General features: G+C 42.5%; 1 protein-coding gene across 1 annotated transcript; it reads left to right on the top strand.

The window, feature by feature from the left end:
* The first annotated feature begins 8,570 nt into the window (after window positions 1-8,570).
* Window positions 8,571-14,178, top strand: ZNF691 (zinc finger protein 691). The gene is made up of 2 exons (XM_036893099.2): window positions 8,571-8,641; window positions 12,705-14,178. The coding sequence occupies exon 2, from the start codon at window positions 12,714-12,716 to the stop codon at window positions 13,566-13,568; it is 855 nt and encodes a 284-aa protein (XP_036748994.2). The 5' UTR covers window positions 8,571-8,641; window positions 12,705-12,713; the 3' UTR covers window positions 13,569-14,178.
* The last annotated feature ends 1,330 nt before the right edge of the window (window positions 14,179-15,508 follow it).

Here is a 15,508-nt window from a genome sequence, read left to right on the forward strand (position 1 = left end):
CAAAAGAGGCCAGAATATACAATGGGGAAAAGACAGTTTCTTCAGTAAATAGTGTTGGGAAAACTGGACAGCTACATGCAAAAGAATGAAACTGGATCACTGTCTTACACCAAACACAAAATAAATTTGAAATGGATTAAAGACCTAAATATAAGACCTGAAAGCTGAAAACTCCTAGAAGAAAACATAGGTAGTCAATAGATTAAAGAAGGCAGTGTGAGAGGTGAGGCAGAGGCCTCCTCCTAAAACTGCATATAATACAAAAATATAATACAACTAATCCTGAAAGAGCAGCAGAAAAGAGAGCTGCACCAGACTGCATACACCTGGAGAAAAGAATAGACCTCACAGAACAGGGTAACATACCAAAGTTGTGACCTGGCAGGACCCAAGCCCTTCCCCCACCCCAGCTCACCAGTGGGAGGAAGAGAAATGGAGCAGGAGAGAGTAGAGGCCTGGGACTGGTGAACACCTAGCTCTGGAGATCTGCTCTGGGAGCACAAACCTACATTGCATGGTGCTCTGGTGATGAGAGGGATTGGAAAGCTAAGACAGGCAGAATACCTGGAGAGACTGAGATTTCAGCCACTTGTGGAAAACAGGGATACATATCGGGATGCTCTGGGACAAAAGAAAGGTGGGCAGTCTGAGAGACTTCTTAACAGTGAGAGGGCTGTTAAAGGGGCAAGGATTGCACAGAGATTACTGCTCAGGAGAAAGGACAGGTAGACAAAATTGTCCGGGTTCACTCTGCCCAGCAGGTTGGGAACTTTCATGATGTTCATGTGCTCCAGCCCCCTGGCTGGCTACACAGCTCCAAGACCCACCCCTTCCACGATACACAGCCTGCTGCACCTTCCTCCCGGCCAGCCTGCACCTGAATCACAAACTGGCAAACCCTATCCTGGAGTTAGGCCAGCCAGAGGGAAGTCCTGCCTACAGCAGCTACAAATACAAAGCACAGAGGCTTATACCTGTGTGCTCGGCCCACTGGTTCAGGCAGTGGAGACAGGCATAGCAGCCGGGAAGCAGGAAACAGCTCTTTCTTCCCCCCAGGCACCAACACCGCTTCCCTGTGACCCCTGACATTGCTCCAGGGGCTGAGCAGCTCCAGACAAAAGAGCAGGAAACAGCTCTTTCTTCCCCCCAGGCACCAACACCGCTTCCCTGTGACCCCTGACATTGCTCCAGGGGCTGAGCAGCTCCAGACAAAAGAGCTTCTGGTCACCAGAGGGTGCAACATACAAATATGAAACATCAAAGGAACTTGGATCAAAGCAAAATCATACATACACCAGAGAAAGAGTCAACTGAAACTGGCCTCATGAATCTTCCTGAGATTTCAAAATAAAAATCATAAACATGCTCATGGAGGTAGAGAAAAATATTCAAGAACTTAGGAATGAATTTTGGCCAGAAATCAAATCATTATGGAACACAGTATCAGAAAATAAACATAAAATAGAAGGTTTTAAAAGCAGGTTAGATACAGTGGAGGTGATGATGAATGAAACAGAAATTAGAGAAGAGGAATACAAAGAAGCTGAGGCACAGAGAGAAAAAAGAATCTCTAAGAATGAAAGAATATTGAGAGAACTGTGTGACCAATCCAAACGTATCAATATTCGTATTATAGGGGTACCAGAAGAAGAAAAGAGGGAAAAATGGATAGAAAGTGTCTTTGAGGAGGTAATTGCTGAAAACTTCCTCAATCTGGGGAAGGAAATAGTCTCTCAGGCCATGGAGGTGCATAGATCTCCCAAAAGAAGGGATCCAAGGAAGACAACACCAAGAAATAATAATTAAAACAGAAAAGACCAAGGATAAGGACAGAATATTCAAAGCATCCAGAGAGACAAAGGAAAACCAAAGGAACAAAACAGCAGCAGAATCACAGAACCCAAGAATGGAGTAACAGTTACCAAAGGGAAAGGGACTGGGGAGGATGGATGGAAAGGGAGGGATAAGGGTGGGAAAAAAGAAAGGGGGCATTACGATTAGCATGTATAGTGTGTGTGGGGGCACGGGGAGGGCTGTGCAACACAGAGAAGACAAGTAGTGACTTTACAGCATCTTACTACATTGATGGACAGTGACTGTGAAGGGGTATGTGGGGGGGACTTGGTGAAGGGGGGAGCCTAGTAAACATAATGTTCTTCATGTAATTGTAGATTAATGATACCAAAATTAAAAAATAAATAAATAAATAAAATAAAATAAAAGAGAAAAAAAAAGCAGCCAGAGAGAGAAATAAGATCACATACAAAGCAAAGCCCATCAGGCTATCATCAGACTTCTCAGAAGAACCTTATAGACCAGAAGGGAGTGGCATGATATATTTAATGCAATGAAACAGAAGGGCCTTGAAACAAGAATACAGTATCCAGCAAGATTATCATTTAAATTTGAAGGAGGGGTTAAACAATTTCCAGATAAGCAAAAGCTGAGAGAATTTACCTCCCACAAACCATCTCTACAGTCTATTTTGGAGGGACTGCTATAGATGGAAGTGTTCATAAGGTTTAATAGCTGTCACCAGAGGTAATAAAACCACAGTAAAGAAAGTAGAACAGTTAATTACTAAGCAAATGCAAAATTAAATCAACTACCCCCAAAATTGGTCAAGGGATAGACAAAGAGTACAGAAAATGATACCTAATGTCTAAAGAAAGGAGGAGAAAGAAAAGGCAGGAGAAAAAAAGAACCTTTAGATTGTATTTGTAATAGCATACTAAGTGAGTTAAGTTAAACTCTTAGATAGTAAGAAAGTTAACCTTGAGCCTTTGGTAACCATGAATCTAAAGCCTGCAGTGACAATAAGTACATACCTATCAATAATCACCCTAAATGTAAATGGACTGAAGTCACCAATCAAAAGACACAGAGTCACTGAAAGTATAAAAAAACAAGACCCATCTGTATGCTGCCTACAAGAGATGCACTTTAAACCCAAAGACATACACAGACTAAAAGTGAAGGGATGGAAAAAGACATTTCATGCAACGAATAGGGAGAAAAAAGCAGGAGTGGCAGAACTTGTATCAAACAAAATAGACTTCAAAACAAAGAAAGTCACAAGAGACAAAGAAAGACATTACATAATGATAAAAGGGTCAATCCAACAAGAAGATATAACCATTATAAATATCTATGCACCCAATACAGGAGCACCTACATATGTGAAACAAATACTAACAAAATTAAAAGGGGATATAGAATGCAATGCATTCATTCTAGGAGACTTCCACACACCACTCACTCGGAAGGACAGATCAACCAGACAGAAAATAAGTAAGGACACAGAGGCACTGAACAACACACTAGAACAGATGGACCTAACAGACATCTACAGAACTCTACACTGAAAACCAGCAGAATACACATTCTTCTCAAGTGCACATGGAACATTTTCAAGAACAGATCATATACTAGGCCACAAAAAGAGCCTTGGTAAATTTAAAAATATTGAAATTGTACCAACCAGTTTCTCAGACCACAAAGGTACGAAACTAGAAATAAATTATGCAAAGAAAATGAAAAATCCCACAAACACATGGAGGCTTCACAACCTGTTCCTAAATAACCAATGGATCAAAGATTAAATAAAAACAGAGATCAAGCAATATATGGAGATAAATGATAACAATAATTCAACACTGCAAAATCTGTGGGATGCAGTGAAGGTCATGCTAAGAGGAAAGTATATTGCAATACAGGCCTAACTCAGGAAAGAACAACAATCCCATATGAACATTCTAAAACTCACAATTAATGAAACCAGAAAAAGAAGAACAAATGAGGCCCAAAGTTAGGAGAAGGAGGGACATTATAAAGATTAGAGCATAAATAAATAAAATCGAGAAGAATAAAGCAATAGAAAGATACAATGAAAGCAAGTGCTGCTTCTTCGAGACAATAAACAAAATAGATAAACCTCTACCCAGACTTATCAAGAAAAAAAGAGAGTCTGTACTCATAAACAGAATCAGAAATGAGAAAGGAAAAATCACTATGGACACCACAGAAACACAAAGAATTATTAGAGAATACTATGAAAAATTATATGCTAACAAACTGGATAACCTAGAAGAAATGGACAACTTTCTTGAAAAATACACCTTACCAAGACTGACCCAGAAAGAAACAGAAAATCTGAACAGAACAATTACCAGCAATGAAATTGAACTGGTAATCAAAAACCTACCTAAGAACAAAACCCCTGGACCACACGGCTTCACCGCTGAATTTTATCAAACATTTAGTGAAGACCTAATACCCATACTCTTTAAAGTTTTCCCAAAAGTAGAGGAAGAGGGACTACTTCCAAGCTCATTCTATGAGGCCAGCATCACTCTAATACCAAAACCAGGAAAAAATACCACAAAAAAAGAAAATTAAAGACTAATACCCCTGATGAACATAGATGCAAAAATACTCAACAAAGTATTAGGAAACCGAATTAAAAAATACATCAAACAGATCATCTACCACGATCAAGTAGGATTTATTACAGGGATGCAAGGATGCTACAATATTAGAAAATCCATCAACATCATCCACCACATCAACAAAAAGGACAAAAACCACATGATCATCTCCATAGATGCCAAAGAAGCATTTGACAAAATTCAACATTCATTCATGATAAAAACTCTCAACAAAATCAGTATAGAGGGCAAGTACCTCAACATATTAAAGGCCGTATATGACAAACCCAAGTCAACATCATACTTAACAGCGAGAAGCTGAAAGCCTTTCCTTTAATATAGGGAACGTGGCAGGGATGCCCACTCTCTCCACTTTTATTCAACATAGTTCTGGAGTTCCTAGCCACAGCAATTGGACAACAGAAAGAAATAAATGGCGTCCAGATTGGTAAGGAAGAAGTTATAGTGTCACTGTTGGCAGATGACATGTTATTGTACATAAAAAAACCCTAAAGAATCCAGTTCAAAACTACTAGATCTAATATATGAATTCAGCAATGTTACTGGATATAAAATTAATACACAGAAATCTGTTGCATTCCTATACACTAATGATGAACTGGCAGAAAGAGAAATCAGGAAAACAGTTCCATTCACAATTGCATCAAAAAGAATAAAATACCTACAACTGAACCTAACCAAGGAAGTGAAAGACCTATATCCTGAAAACTATAAGACACTCTTAAGAGAAATTAAAGAAGATACCAATAAATGGAAACACATCCCATGCTCATGGATAGGAAGAATTAATATTGTTAAAATGGACATCCTGCCTAAAGCAATCTACAGATTCAATGCAATCCCTATCAAAATACCCAGAGCATTCTTCAATGAACTAGAGAAAATCATTCTAAGATTCATATGGAACCACAAAAGACCCCAAATAGCCAAAGCAATCCTGAGAAGGAAGAATAAAGCTGGCGGGATTATGCTCCCCAACTTCGAGCTCTACTACAAAGCCACAGTAATCAAGACAATTTGGTACTGGCACAAGAACAGACCCATAGACCAATGGAACAGACTAGAAAGCCCAGGTACAAACCCAAGCATATATGGTCAATTAATATACAAAAAGGAGCTATGGATATACAGTGGGGAAATGACAGCCTCTTCAACAGTTGGTGTTCACAAAACTGGACAGCTACATGCAAGAGAATGAAACTGGATTATTGTTTAACCCCATACACAAAGTAAACTCGAAATGGATTAAAGACCCGAATGTAAGTCATGAAACCATAAAACTTTTCGAAGACAACATAGGCAAAAATCTCCTGAATATAAACATGAGCAACTTCTTCCTGAACGCATATCCTCAAGCAAGGGAAACAAAAGCAAAAATGAACACATGGGACTTCATCAAACTAACAAGCTTCTGCACAACAAAGGACACCATCAACAGAACAAAAAGGCATCCTACAGTATGGAAGAATATATTTGTAAATGACATATCCAACAAGGGAGTAACATCCAAAATATATAAAGAACTCACATGCCTCAACCCCCAAAAAGCAAATATCCCGATTGGAAAATGGGCAGAGGATGTGAAGAGACAGTTCTCCAAAGAAGAAATTCAGATGGCCAACAGACACAAGAAAAGATGCTCCACATCACTAATTATCAGGGAAATGCAAATTAAAACCACAATGAGATATCACCTCACACCAGTAAGGATGGCCAGCATCGAAAAGACTAAGAACAACAAATGCTGGCAAGGATGCGGAGAAAGGGGAACCCTCCTACACTGCTGGTGGGAATGTAAGCTAGTTCATCCATTGTGGAAAGCAATACGGAGGTTCCTCAAAAAACTCAAAATAGAAATACCATTTGACCCGGGAATCCCACTCCTTGGAATTTACCCAAAGAATACAAGTTCTCAGATTCAAAAAGACATATGCACCCGTATGTTTATTGCAGCACTATTTACAATAGCCAAGAAATGGAAGCAACCTAAGTGTCCATCTGTAGATGAATGGATAAAGAAGTGGTAGATATGCACAATGAAATACTATTCGACCATGAGAAAGAAAGAAATCCTACTATTTGCAACAACATGGCTGGAGCTGGAGGATATTATGCTTAGCGAAATAAGCCAGGCGGAGAAAGACAAGTGCCAAATGATTTCCCTCATTTGTGGAGTATATCAGCAAAGCAAAACTGAAGGAACAAAACAGCAGCGGACTCACAAACTCCAAGAAGGGATTGGCAGTTATCAAAGGGAAGGGGTGTGGGAGGTTGGGTGGGAAGGGAGGGAGAAGGGGATTGAGGAGTATTATGTTTAGTACACATGGTGTGAGGAGTGAGGAGGAAAACAGTGTAACACAGAAGGCAAATAGTGAATCTGTTGCATCTTACTACACTGATGGACAGTGACTGCAGTGGGGTATGGGTGGGGAATTGATAATATCGGTAAATGTAACCACATTGTTTTTTCATGTGAAACCTTCATAAGAGTGTATATCAATAATACCTTAATAAAAAAAGAAAGAAAAAAAGAAAATCAAGTGACCATAAAAAAAAAAGAAAAGAAAACATAGGCAGTCAATTCTTGATCATTGGCCTTAGCAACTTTTTTCTAGGTATGTCTCCTCAGGCTAAGAAAACAAAGGCAAAAATAAAAAGTAGGACTATATCAAACTAAAACGTTTCTGCACAGCGAAGGACACCTTCAACAGTATAAAAAGGCAACCAGCTGTATGGGAGAAGATATTTGCAAATTACATACCCAACAAGGGGTTAATATCTAAAATATATAAAGAACTCATACAACTCAATACCAAAACACCAAACAACCCAATTAAAAAATGGGCAGAGGACTGAATAGATATTTTTCCAAAGAAGACGTAGAGATCGCCAGCAGACACATGCAACAATGTTCTACATCACTAATCATCAGGGAAGAAAATCAAAGCCACAGTGAGATATCATCTCAGACCAGTCAGAGTGGCTGTTCTCAAAAAGACAAGAAATAACAAGTGTTGATGAGGATGTGGAGAAAAGAGAATCCTAGTACATTGTTGGTGGTAATGTAAATTGGTGCAGACACTAAGAAAACAGTATGGAATTTTCTAAAAAAAACTAAGAATAGAAATACCATCTGACCCACTAATTCCACTTCTGGAAATTTACCAAAAGAAAAAAAAATCACTAATTCAAAAAGATACATGCACCCCTATGTTTATTGCCACATTATTTACAATAGCTAAAATAGGGAAGGAACCTGAGTGTCCATCAGTAAGTGGATGGATAAGGAAGATGTGGTATACATACACAATGGAATATTATTTAGCCATAAAAAGAAAGAAATCCTGCCATTTACATGGATGGACATATAGGGTATTATGTTAAGTGAAATAAGTCAATCAAAGAAAAATACCATATGATTTCACTTTTAAGTGTAATCTAAAAAACAAAACAAACAAACAAACAAATGAAACAGAAACAGACTCATAAACACAGAGAACAGACTGGTGGTTGCCATAAGGGAGGGCATCCAGGAGTGGGACGGTAGTAGGTCAAGGAGATAAAGAGGGACAAACTTCCACTTATAAATTAATCAAGGGATAAAATTATAGCGTGGGTATATAGTCAATAATATTGTCTTAGTATAATTACACATGGTTAACTACACTTATCATGGTGAGCACTTAATTATGCATATAATTGTCAGATCACTATGTTGTACACCTGAAACCAATATGATATTGTTTATCAACTACTTGAATTAAAGAAAAAGAAACTTTGTTTGTGACCCCTTGGAGGTCATGTAGGTTAGCTCTACATATTCTACAACTCCCAGACCAGTAGGCCTGCACGTTGGGCAATGCTAGGCACAGAAGGAAGCACGACGACCTTGGGAGCAACCCAGGCTCCACTGCCCAGTTCCAAACTTCGCAAATTCCTTCACGGAGTCCTCAGTCTTCCTTAAGACTACAACTCCCAGCAGGCCCGGCCGAGGCCAGTGCTTATTGGTGGTCCTGCCTGGGTTTCTTGCATTGTGGCAGCTAGCACAGCCAATGGAAACGAAGAGTCGTCCTCAGAAACCAATCCTGGAGAGGTAGGGCGGATCTCTTCTGGGTTCCGGCTCCGGCTCTGACTCCGGCCCCACCCCCGGCCCGCCGAGGCAGCGGTGTCCCTGATCGAGCGGCGGGAGCGAGGTTGGTCGGCGCTGGGCCTGAGGTCGCGGGGTGGAGGGGGAGGCCGGACACAGCTTCTCCGGGAACTCTGAGCATGGCTCCTTCCCTCTATCCGGGGAGCTGGGGGCTATGGCTTTGCTACCCGGACCCAGAGGGGAGCATACGGGGCCCTGTGGTCCCTCCGCCCCCACCCCCGGCCCACGCGGCCAGGCTGCTGGTGTCGGCCCCTACCTACCCTCAGGCCCTTCGAGTACTCCAGCCCCTCTGCTACTGACCGTACCTTTGGAGTCAGGCCCTCCCTGTCTCCCATCCCACTGGCCCCAAGCCCGCTGACAACTCTTAACCTACCTCCTGTGCTCTAGAACGCTCGTATCCTTAGACTTTGCCGCCCCCGCTACCCACAACCCAGACTCTTGGGCCCCGGTGCCCTGACACCCCTGACAGCCCTGCGGCCTTTGCCCTCCGATGACCATCTTCTTGTACTCTCTGGCCCGTTTGGTTCTCCTCTATTTCTAACCCGTTATCCAGCTCCCCTGTACAGTTCCCTGGTCTTCAATACCTTGTCCCTGGTCTTCCCAAGTTCCTTTACCCCCATCACTCTCCCAGCCTAGACCCTAAAGATCCCGAACTTTGGCCCTTAAGACTACTTTACACCTTGGTGCCTTCCCTCTAACCCAGGCCTTGGCCTTCAGCATCTGTGATTACCAGCTCTATCTTGCCGGTTCTTCTTAGACCTGGCCCCTTCTCCACTGCTTCAGTCCCTTCCACCGTTGGTCCTCCCCGGACCTCTGAGTCTCCTGGGAAGAAAAGCTCAATGGGCTCCTCTCTCTGCCAAATCTCTGAAATGAGATTGAAAATGCCTCTCTGTGCTCTACCTGCCCCTGCCTTCTCAGTAGTGAGCTCCCCATCTCCACAAGTCCCGATCTTGCTCACCAATCCTGAAGTCCTACCTCGAATACCACCTTTTTTGGTCATGGTGCTCATCCCTGATCTCTTCAAGGAGATAGGCCTGTGTCACCTGAAATACTGTAGCACCATTTTAATTTCCTTCCTTCCTTTGTCCTTCCCTCCCTTCCTTCTTCTCTTCCTCCTGTACTAGCGTAATGCTTAAAAGCACTGGCTTGGAGTGCTGGAACAGGTCAGAGTTCTGCCACTCACTTGCTATTGCCCTTGGGCAAGTTACAATCTCTCTAAGCCTCAGTTTCCTCATCTCTGAAGTAAGTTGTGAAAAAGAAATGTGATGATTCACATGTAGTGCTTAGTCCAGGGCTTAGCACTTAGTGTGATAAAAAATGTCAACTATTAATATTACTGGTTCTTGTACAATGTGCCAGGTACTGTGCAAGGCACTGAGGAGTGGGTACAAAGGTGACTAAACTTAACCTTCTACACTGTGTGATAGTTTCTGGAGCTCACAGGCCTATTTCACTGCACTGTACCATGAAATGTTTGAGAGGAGTAACCAAAGCCCTAAATCCATTTGCTCTTATTTTGACCCAGCATTCAGCCCTGGATAGGGTCAGAGGTTGGTATATTATAGGTTCTCAGAATAGTAGGACTAGAAGAGGGTGGAGGCCGTGTAGCTCATTGCATAGAGATACTGGAACCCGGGTGGGGTAGGCTGGGGTGGGGAGTGAATTAAAATCATATCCGTTCACTCACACATTTGAAAAACATTTGAGCTCTGGACCTTACATGGGGGCAGGGATTACCAAAATGACCCAGTATCTGCCCTCAAGTTACTTGTAAACTACAGTGGAAACAGATATATGAGAAGATCATTGCAAAACACCATAAAAGCAAGTATGTAGAATATTCTGTGAGTATGTAAGGGAGGGAGTGAGGTAGGAATTAAGAGATTGCTGAGAAACAGTGGATCAGAGTAGAGACAAGCAAGCATGAAATGGGTCTGGAGACAGGCCTGGCCTTCATTTATTTGGTTCATTCAACAGATATCCAGGATCTACTATATATGACTGTCATTACTAGGAGTTTGGGTTACATTAGTGAATAAAATAAAGACCCCAGCCCTCATGGGACTTAAATTTTAGCAGGGGGAGACAAGACACTAAAAGACATAATAAGTACAATGTTAGAAGGTGGGAAGTGCTGTGGGGCAGGGAACTCGGAGTGTGGGGGAGTTGGTAATTTTTAAAAGGATTGTCATGAAACATACCAAGTAATAAACTGTTTCTGGTTGTTTACATTTTTGAATTGAAGCAAGCCTATGATTTTTCACATTGCTTATATAGATTCTTCAAGAAACACTCTGCAACAGAGATTGGTAAATTATAGTTTGTCTCCTTTTGTTTCAAGTAAAGTTTTATTGGACTACAGCCACACATTGATTTATATATGGTCCGTGGCTGCTTTTATGATACAACAGCAGAGTTGAGTTGCAATAACAGAGATCTTATGGCCCCAAATATTTATTAAATATTTTCTATATGTTCCTTTACAGAAGAAGTTTGCTGGCCTCCACTCCTGAAAGATTTGAGGTTCTGTCTGTATTTCACATATATAGTAAATTATATAAAAATTACATAGTCTTGTACCAATTTTTAATAAAAAATTTTTTTTTTCTTTCCTAACGAGGTCATGTAAGGGCTCCTTTTTATTCTTGTGTTCTCCCTAGTGCTAGGACGATTGTAATAGTAGCTGTCATTTACTGAAATGACTAGTACATGCCAAACATTACAATGAGTGTATTATAGGCATTTCCTCTGACACAAGGCCCTGCATGTAGGTAGGTATTACAATGTTAGTGATGTGGGAGTTGAGGCTCAGAGTAGTTGAATAATTTGCAGTTATAAAGATAGTATGTGTCACTGTTGGGATCCAACCTCCTTCTATTACTCTGTGTTGCTGTTTTCCAAAAATACTTGCTAACTTGAAGGAATTCTCAGTCTTTCATTATCATCAGTGCTGTATCATAGTCTTCCCTCCCTCATCTCTTTGTTCATGTCACTCCAGCAGCCCACTTTGCCTTTTGAAATGTCATTATTTCTTCAAGGCCTGGAGGAAATACCACTTCCCTATTATCAGAAGTACTTTCATCTGCCCCTCATTCTCTGTGCTTGGCTGTAGGAACTCAAAGGAATCTGTAAAGCTTAGCAAGTATTTACTGATGCTTGCATAAGTAGGCCCTGTGCTGGGTGCTGGGTGTGTGTGTGGAGAGTGTGGTTGTGTATCTATGTCTGTGTGTGTATGACTTCATGTGGTTTGAGAGTATAGCTGTGTGTATAGTGTATGATACGGAGCTGTGTATGTGGCTATTTGTGTAGGAGAGCTGTGTATGGTATATGCAGTGTGTATGGCTATGTATATGTGATTGTGTGTGGTGTTTGTGTGTGGTGTGAGAATGTGGCTGTATGTGTTTGGTATGTGAGTATGGCTGCATGTGTGGTTGAGTGTGTGTGTGGCTGTCTATGGTGTTTGAGAATGGAGGTGGTGCTGACCAGTCAGACACAGCAGGTCTTAGGGGGCTCAGATGTTAACCCTTTTGTTGCTAGATTATGGGGGGGGTCTGGGGAAGGGAAGGGTAGTGAGACACTTAGGAGGATTCACACAGCTGGGCTTTAAAAACAACTAGGAGAGCCTCAAGAATGAGAGGTTCTATTTGTTTATTTTGAAAGCAGACAAATAGATGGATACTTTTATGGAAGGTTTTTCAGAAAAGATTAAATATAATAGGAGTTTCAGTTAACTTATAGTTAGGCAGAAAAATTGAACTTATTCCCAAGTGGAAGGCCCTTTACTTGCACATGAGTTATAGTCTACATGAGTACTATTTAGCGCTACTAAGAAAAGTGACATTATTCAGTTTGTACAAATATCATCTGTTGGGGGTAGACAAAGCTGGTGCCTTCTTTTTTACTCTGGTGGGTAGCTTTAAATATCTGTGGAAGTTTGTCACTTAAAAGTAAGTAATTAAAGGCATTCTATCTATCCCAGTTAATTGAGGTTATTTCTGGTGGATGTTTCCTTGAGGAAGGTGTATACTCCTTCAACCAGAACAAAAGATTCCCTGTGGTCTGGCCTGACCCAAGGAATAAAGGTGTTGGCCATTTGTGTTCATTCTTAGGGTACCAAGATGGGCAGTGAAAAGGAGCAGAATCCAGAACAGCACCTGCCTGAGGAAGGGGAACAGGGTAAGCCCTGGAGAGTGGATGACGCAGAGGGTTTTCGGATCCCAGGTGGGGACAAAGAGCATGGGCAAGAGAGCCTGTCAGAGGGACCACAGGTGATCCATCTAAAAGAACCATGGCAGAAAGTCATTGTCCCTGTTGGAGAGCCAGGGGACCCTATTGTTCATCCAAGGCCTGAGACTGATGAGAAGCCCTTTCTATGTGCCCAGTGTGGCAAAACCTTCAATAATACCTCCAACCTGAGAACACACCAACGGATCCACACAGGCGAGAAACCTTACAAGTGTTCTGAATGTGGCAAGAGCTTCTCCAGAAGTTCTAACCGCATCCGGCATGAGCGGATCCACCTGGAAGAGAAGCACTACAAATGTCCCAAGTGTCAGGAGAGTTTTCGGCGGCGCTCTGATCTCACCACACACCAGCAGGATCACCTGGGCAAGCGGCCATACCACTGTGACATCTGCGGCAAGAGCTTCAGTCAGAGCGCCACGCTGGCTGTGCATCACCGGACCCACCTCGAGCCTGCGCCCTACATCTGCTGTGAGTGTGGGAAGAGCTTCAGCAACAGCTCCAGCTTTGGCGTGCACCACCGCACCCACACAGGCGAGAGACCTTATGAGTGCACGGAATGTGGGCGGACCTTCAGTGACATCTCCAACTTTGGAGCACACCAGAGGACCCATAGAGGGGAGAAGCCCTACTGGTGCACTCTTTGTGGGAAACACTTCTCCCGGAGCTCAAATCTCATCCGCCACCAGAAAACACACATGGGAGAGCAGGCTGGGAAAGATTCCATCTGAAGGAGAGTGAGGGAGAGAGAGATCCCAACCTAGTGTGTGAAGATCTCTAGGATCTGCTGCTGTACGCTTGACCTCAGATCTTCATCCCACTTGGTAGAATGTTTTCCTGTTGCCTCTGAAGCCAGGATTTCCAGGGAGTCCTGAGAAGGGACACTGAGTAAAGACCTTATCTCTTCCCAGGCCAGTTTCTTGCCTTGGAGAGTCAGAGGACCAGTCTTGGCTTCATCTCCTTGGGATGAAAGAGAAATAGGGTAGGCTTAGTACATGCTCCTATAATTAGGGCAACTGCCCCCTGGCCTTTGAAGAAGGACCTGTGAGATGGGCATCACTGGAGTTTCTGCAAATTGAATGTGATTTGCTTAAACCACATTGCAGTGGTCTGCTAGGTCCCATCTGCTGTGCCCCAGCTGGGCTGGGAGGAGCAGCCTTCCCACTAGAAGGGGCCTCCTGGGCCTGGAGAAGAGGTCTGGTCCTGCCTTAGGAGTGTAAGGGAAGCCCTCAGGGAGCTGTGATCCAGGGACCTTCACACGGCCCCATGTTTGTTACTTGTTAACCCCATCCCAATCTGAATCTTTCCTTAGTGATTAGCAGTAAAACCCTTCAATGAAAAGGACCTGTGTACTTATTTGTGGGCATCAGAGAAGTGGGTTGCTGGGGGATATGGTCACATTGTCACCACTCTGGAAAGGAGTTGAATTCCAAGAAGGAGAATTGGTTTCTGCTCTGAAAAGCAAAGGAAAAAAGCAGGCTGAGTTTCTGGGGCCTTTGAAGAGGAAAGATAAAGAAGTAATGTTAATTAAGTGTCCACTATATGCCAGATTCGACAGGTCACATATTCTTCATCTCATATAGTTGGCACAGCAACCCTCAAAGGAATAAGATGAGGAAACAGAAGTGAGGAAAGGTGAAATCAATTGCTGTGAAGTCATACAGCAGGTATGTGGTGGAGCCAGAGTTTAAATTTGAGCGTCCCTTAATGATAAGCTGATTATCTTTTCACTATATTCACTTTTGCGTCTGAAAGAGGAGCCACTTATGGGGCTGGCATGGAAACAAGTGATTCCCTGGAAGTGGGAGTTAGCCTGGCCCCCTAATGTGGCCCTGGATCATTTGCTCTGTGGGAAGTCAGAGCCAAGCACAGGACCCTTTTCCACATTATATTATTGATTGCCATTAATTCTGTGCCTAAGAAAAATGACAGTGTCAGAATAGGGGATGAAGGGTGGGATAAGCCCATAATGAGCCTCTGCTTTTAGTAGCAATGGTTTAATTCCCAAGGTGGGTACAGCCCAGCAGGGATCATACCTGGCTTTCTGCCCTTCTGGCTCCGCATGGCACATTTCAGTGTTTTCTACATGTAAGTTTAATGTTCAGTCAGATTTTCTCCAGCAAATACAAAAGACCCCTCTCTACCTCTCTTGCCAATCTGAGTTCCTGCTTTTCCAGAGTAAGTGACCCTCTTTATTTGTAGTCATTTGGCAGAATGTGATTCTGGCACCAGACTTGCAACTGGCACCACACTCATGACCTGACTTACCACAGTGGGTCCTGCCACCCACCCAGGAAATGATGTGCAGGAGCTTTATACTCATCATCTTACTGAATTCTTACCAGAACCCTGTGAAGTAAGAGCTATCCACATTTGGCAGGTGTAGAAACAGGCTGACAGAAAGTGACTTACCCAAGATTACCTGGCAAGTAAATGACAGGGTCACGAAATAAACCTACTTCTGCCCAAATCCAAAGCCTATATTTTTCTCATCTATAAGATTTCCCAAATGATTCTTTGACATTTGCAGAACACCACACTTTACAAAGCACTTTTATTTCATATACATTTTCCTGCTCCTTGAAATTCTCCATAAAGAGTATTTTAAGCACATAGTCCCCCAAACTTGCATTTACCAATTGGCACATGTAATAAAAGTTGCCATCAAAGA

Source organism: Manis pentadactyla, chromosome 4 (genome assembly GCF_030020395.1).
Source record: "Manis pentadactyla isolate mManPen7 chromosome 4, mManPen7.hap1, whole genome shotgun sequence".
Classification (NCBI taxonomy): Eukaryota; Metazoa; Chordata; class Mammalia; order Pholidota; family Manidae; genus Manis; species Manis pentadactyla.

Bases quoted from the DNA above. Each gene is read 5' to 3' on its own strand.
- ZNF691 (XM_036893099.2), top strand. From the start codon at position 12,714: ATGGGCAGTGAAAAGGAGCAGAATCCAGAACAGCACCTGCCTGAGGAA.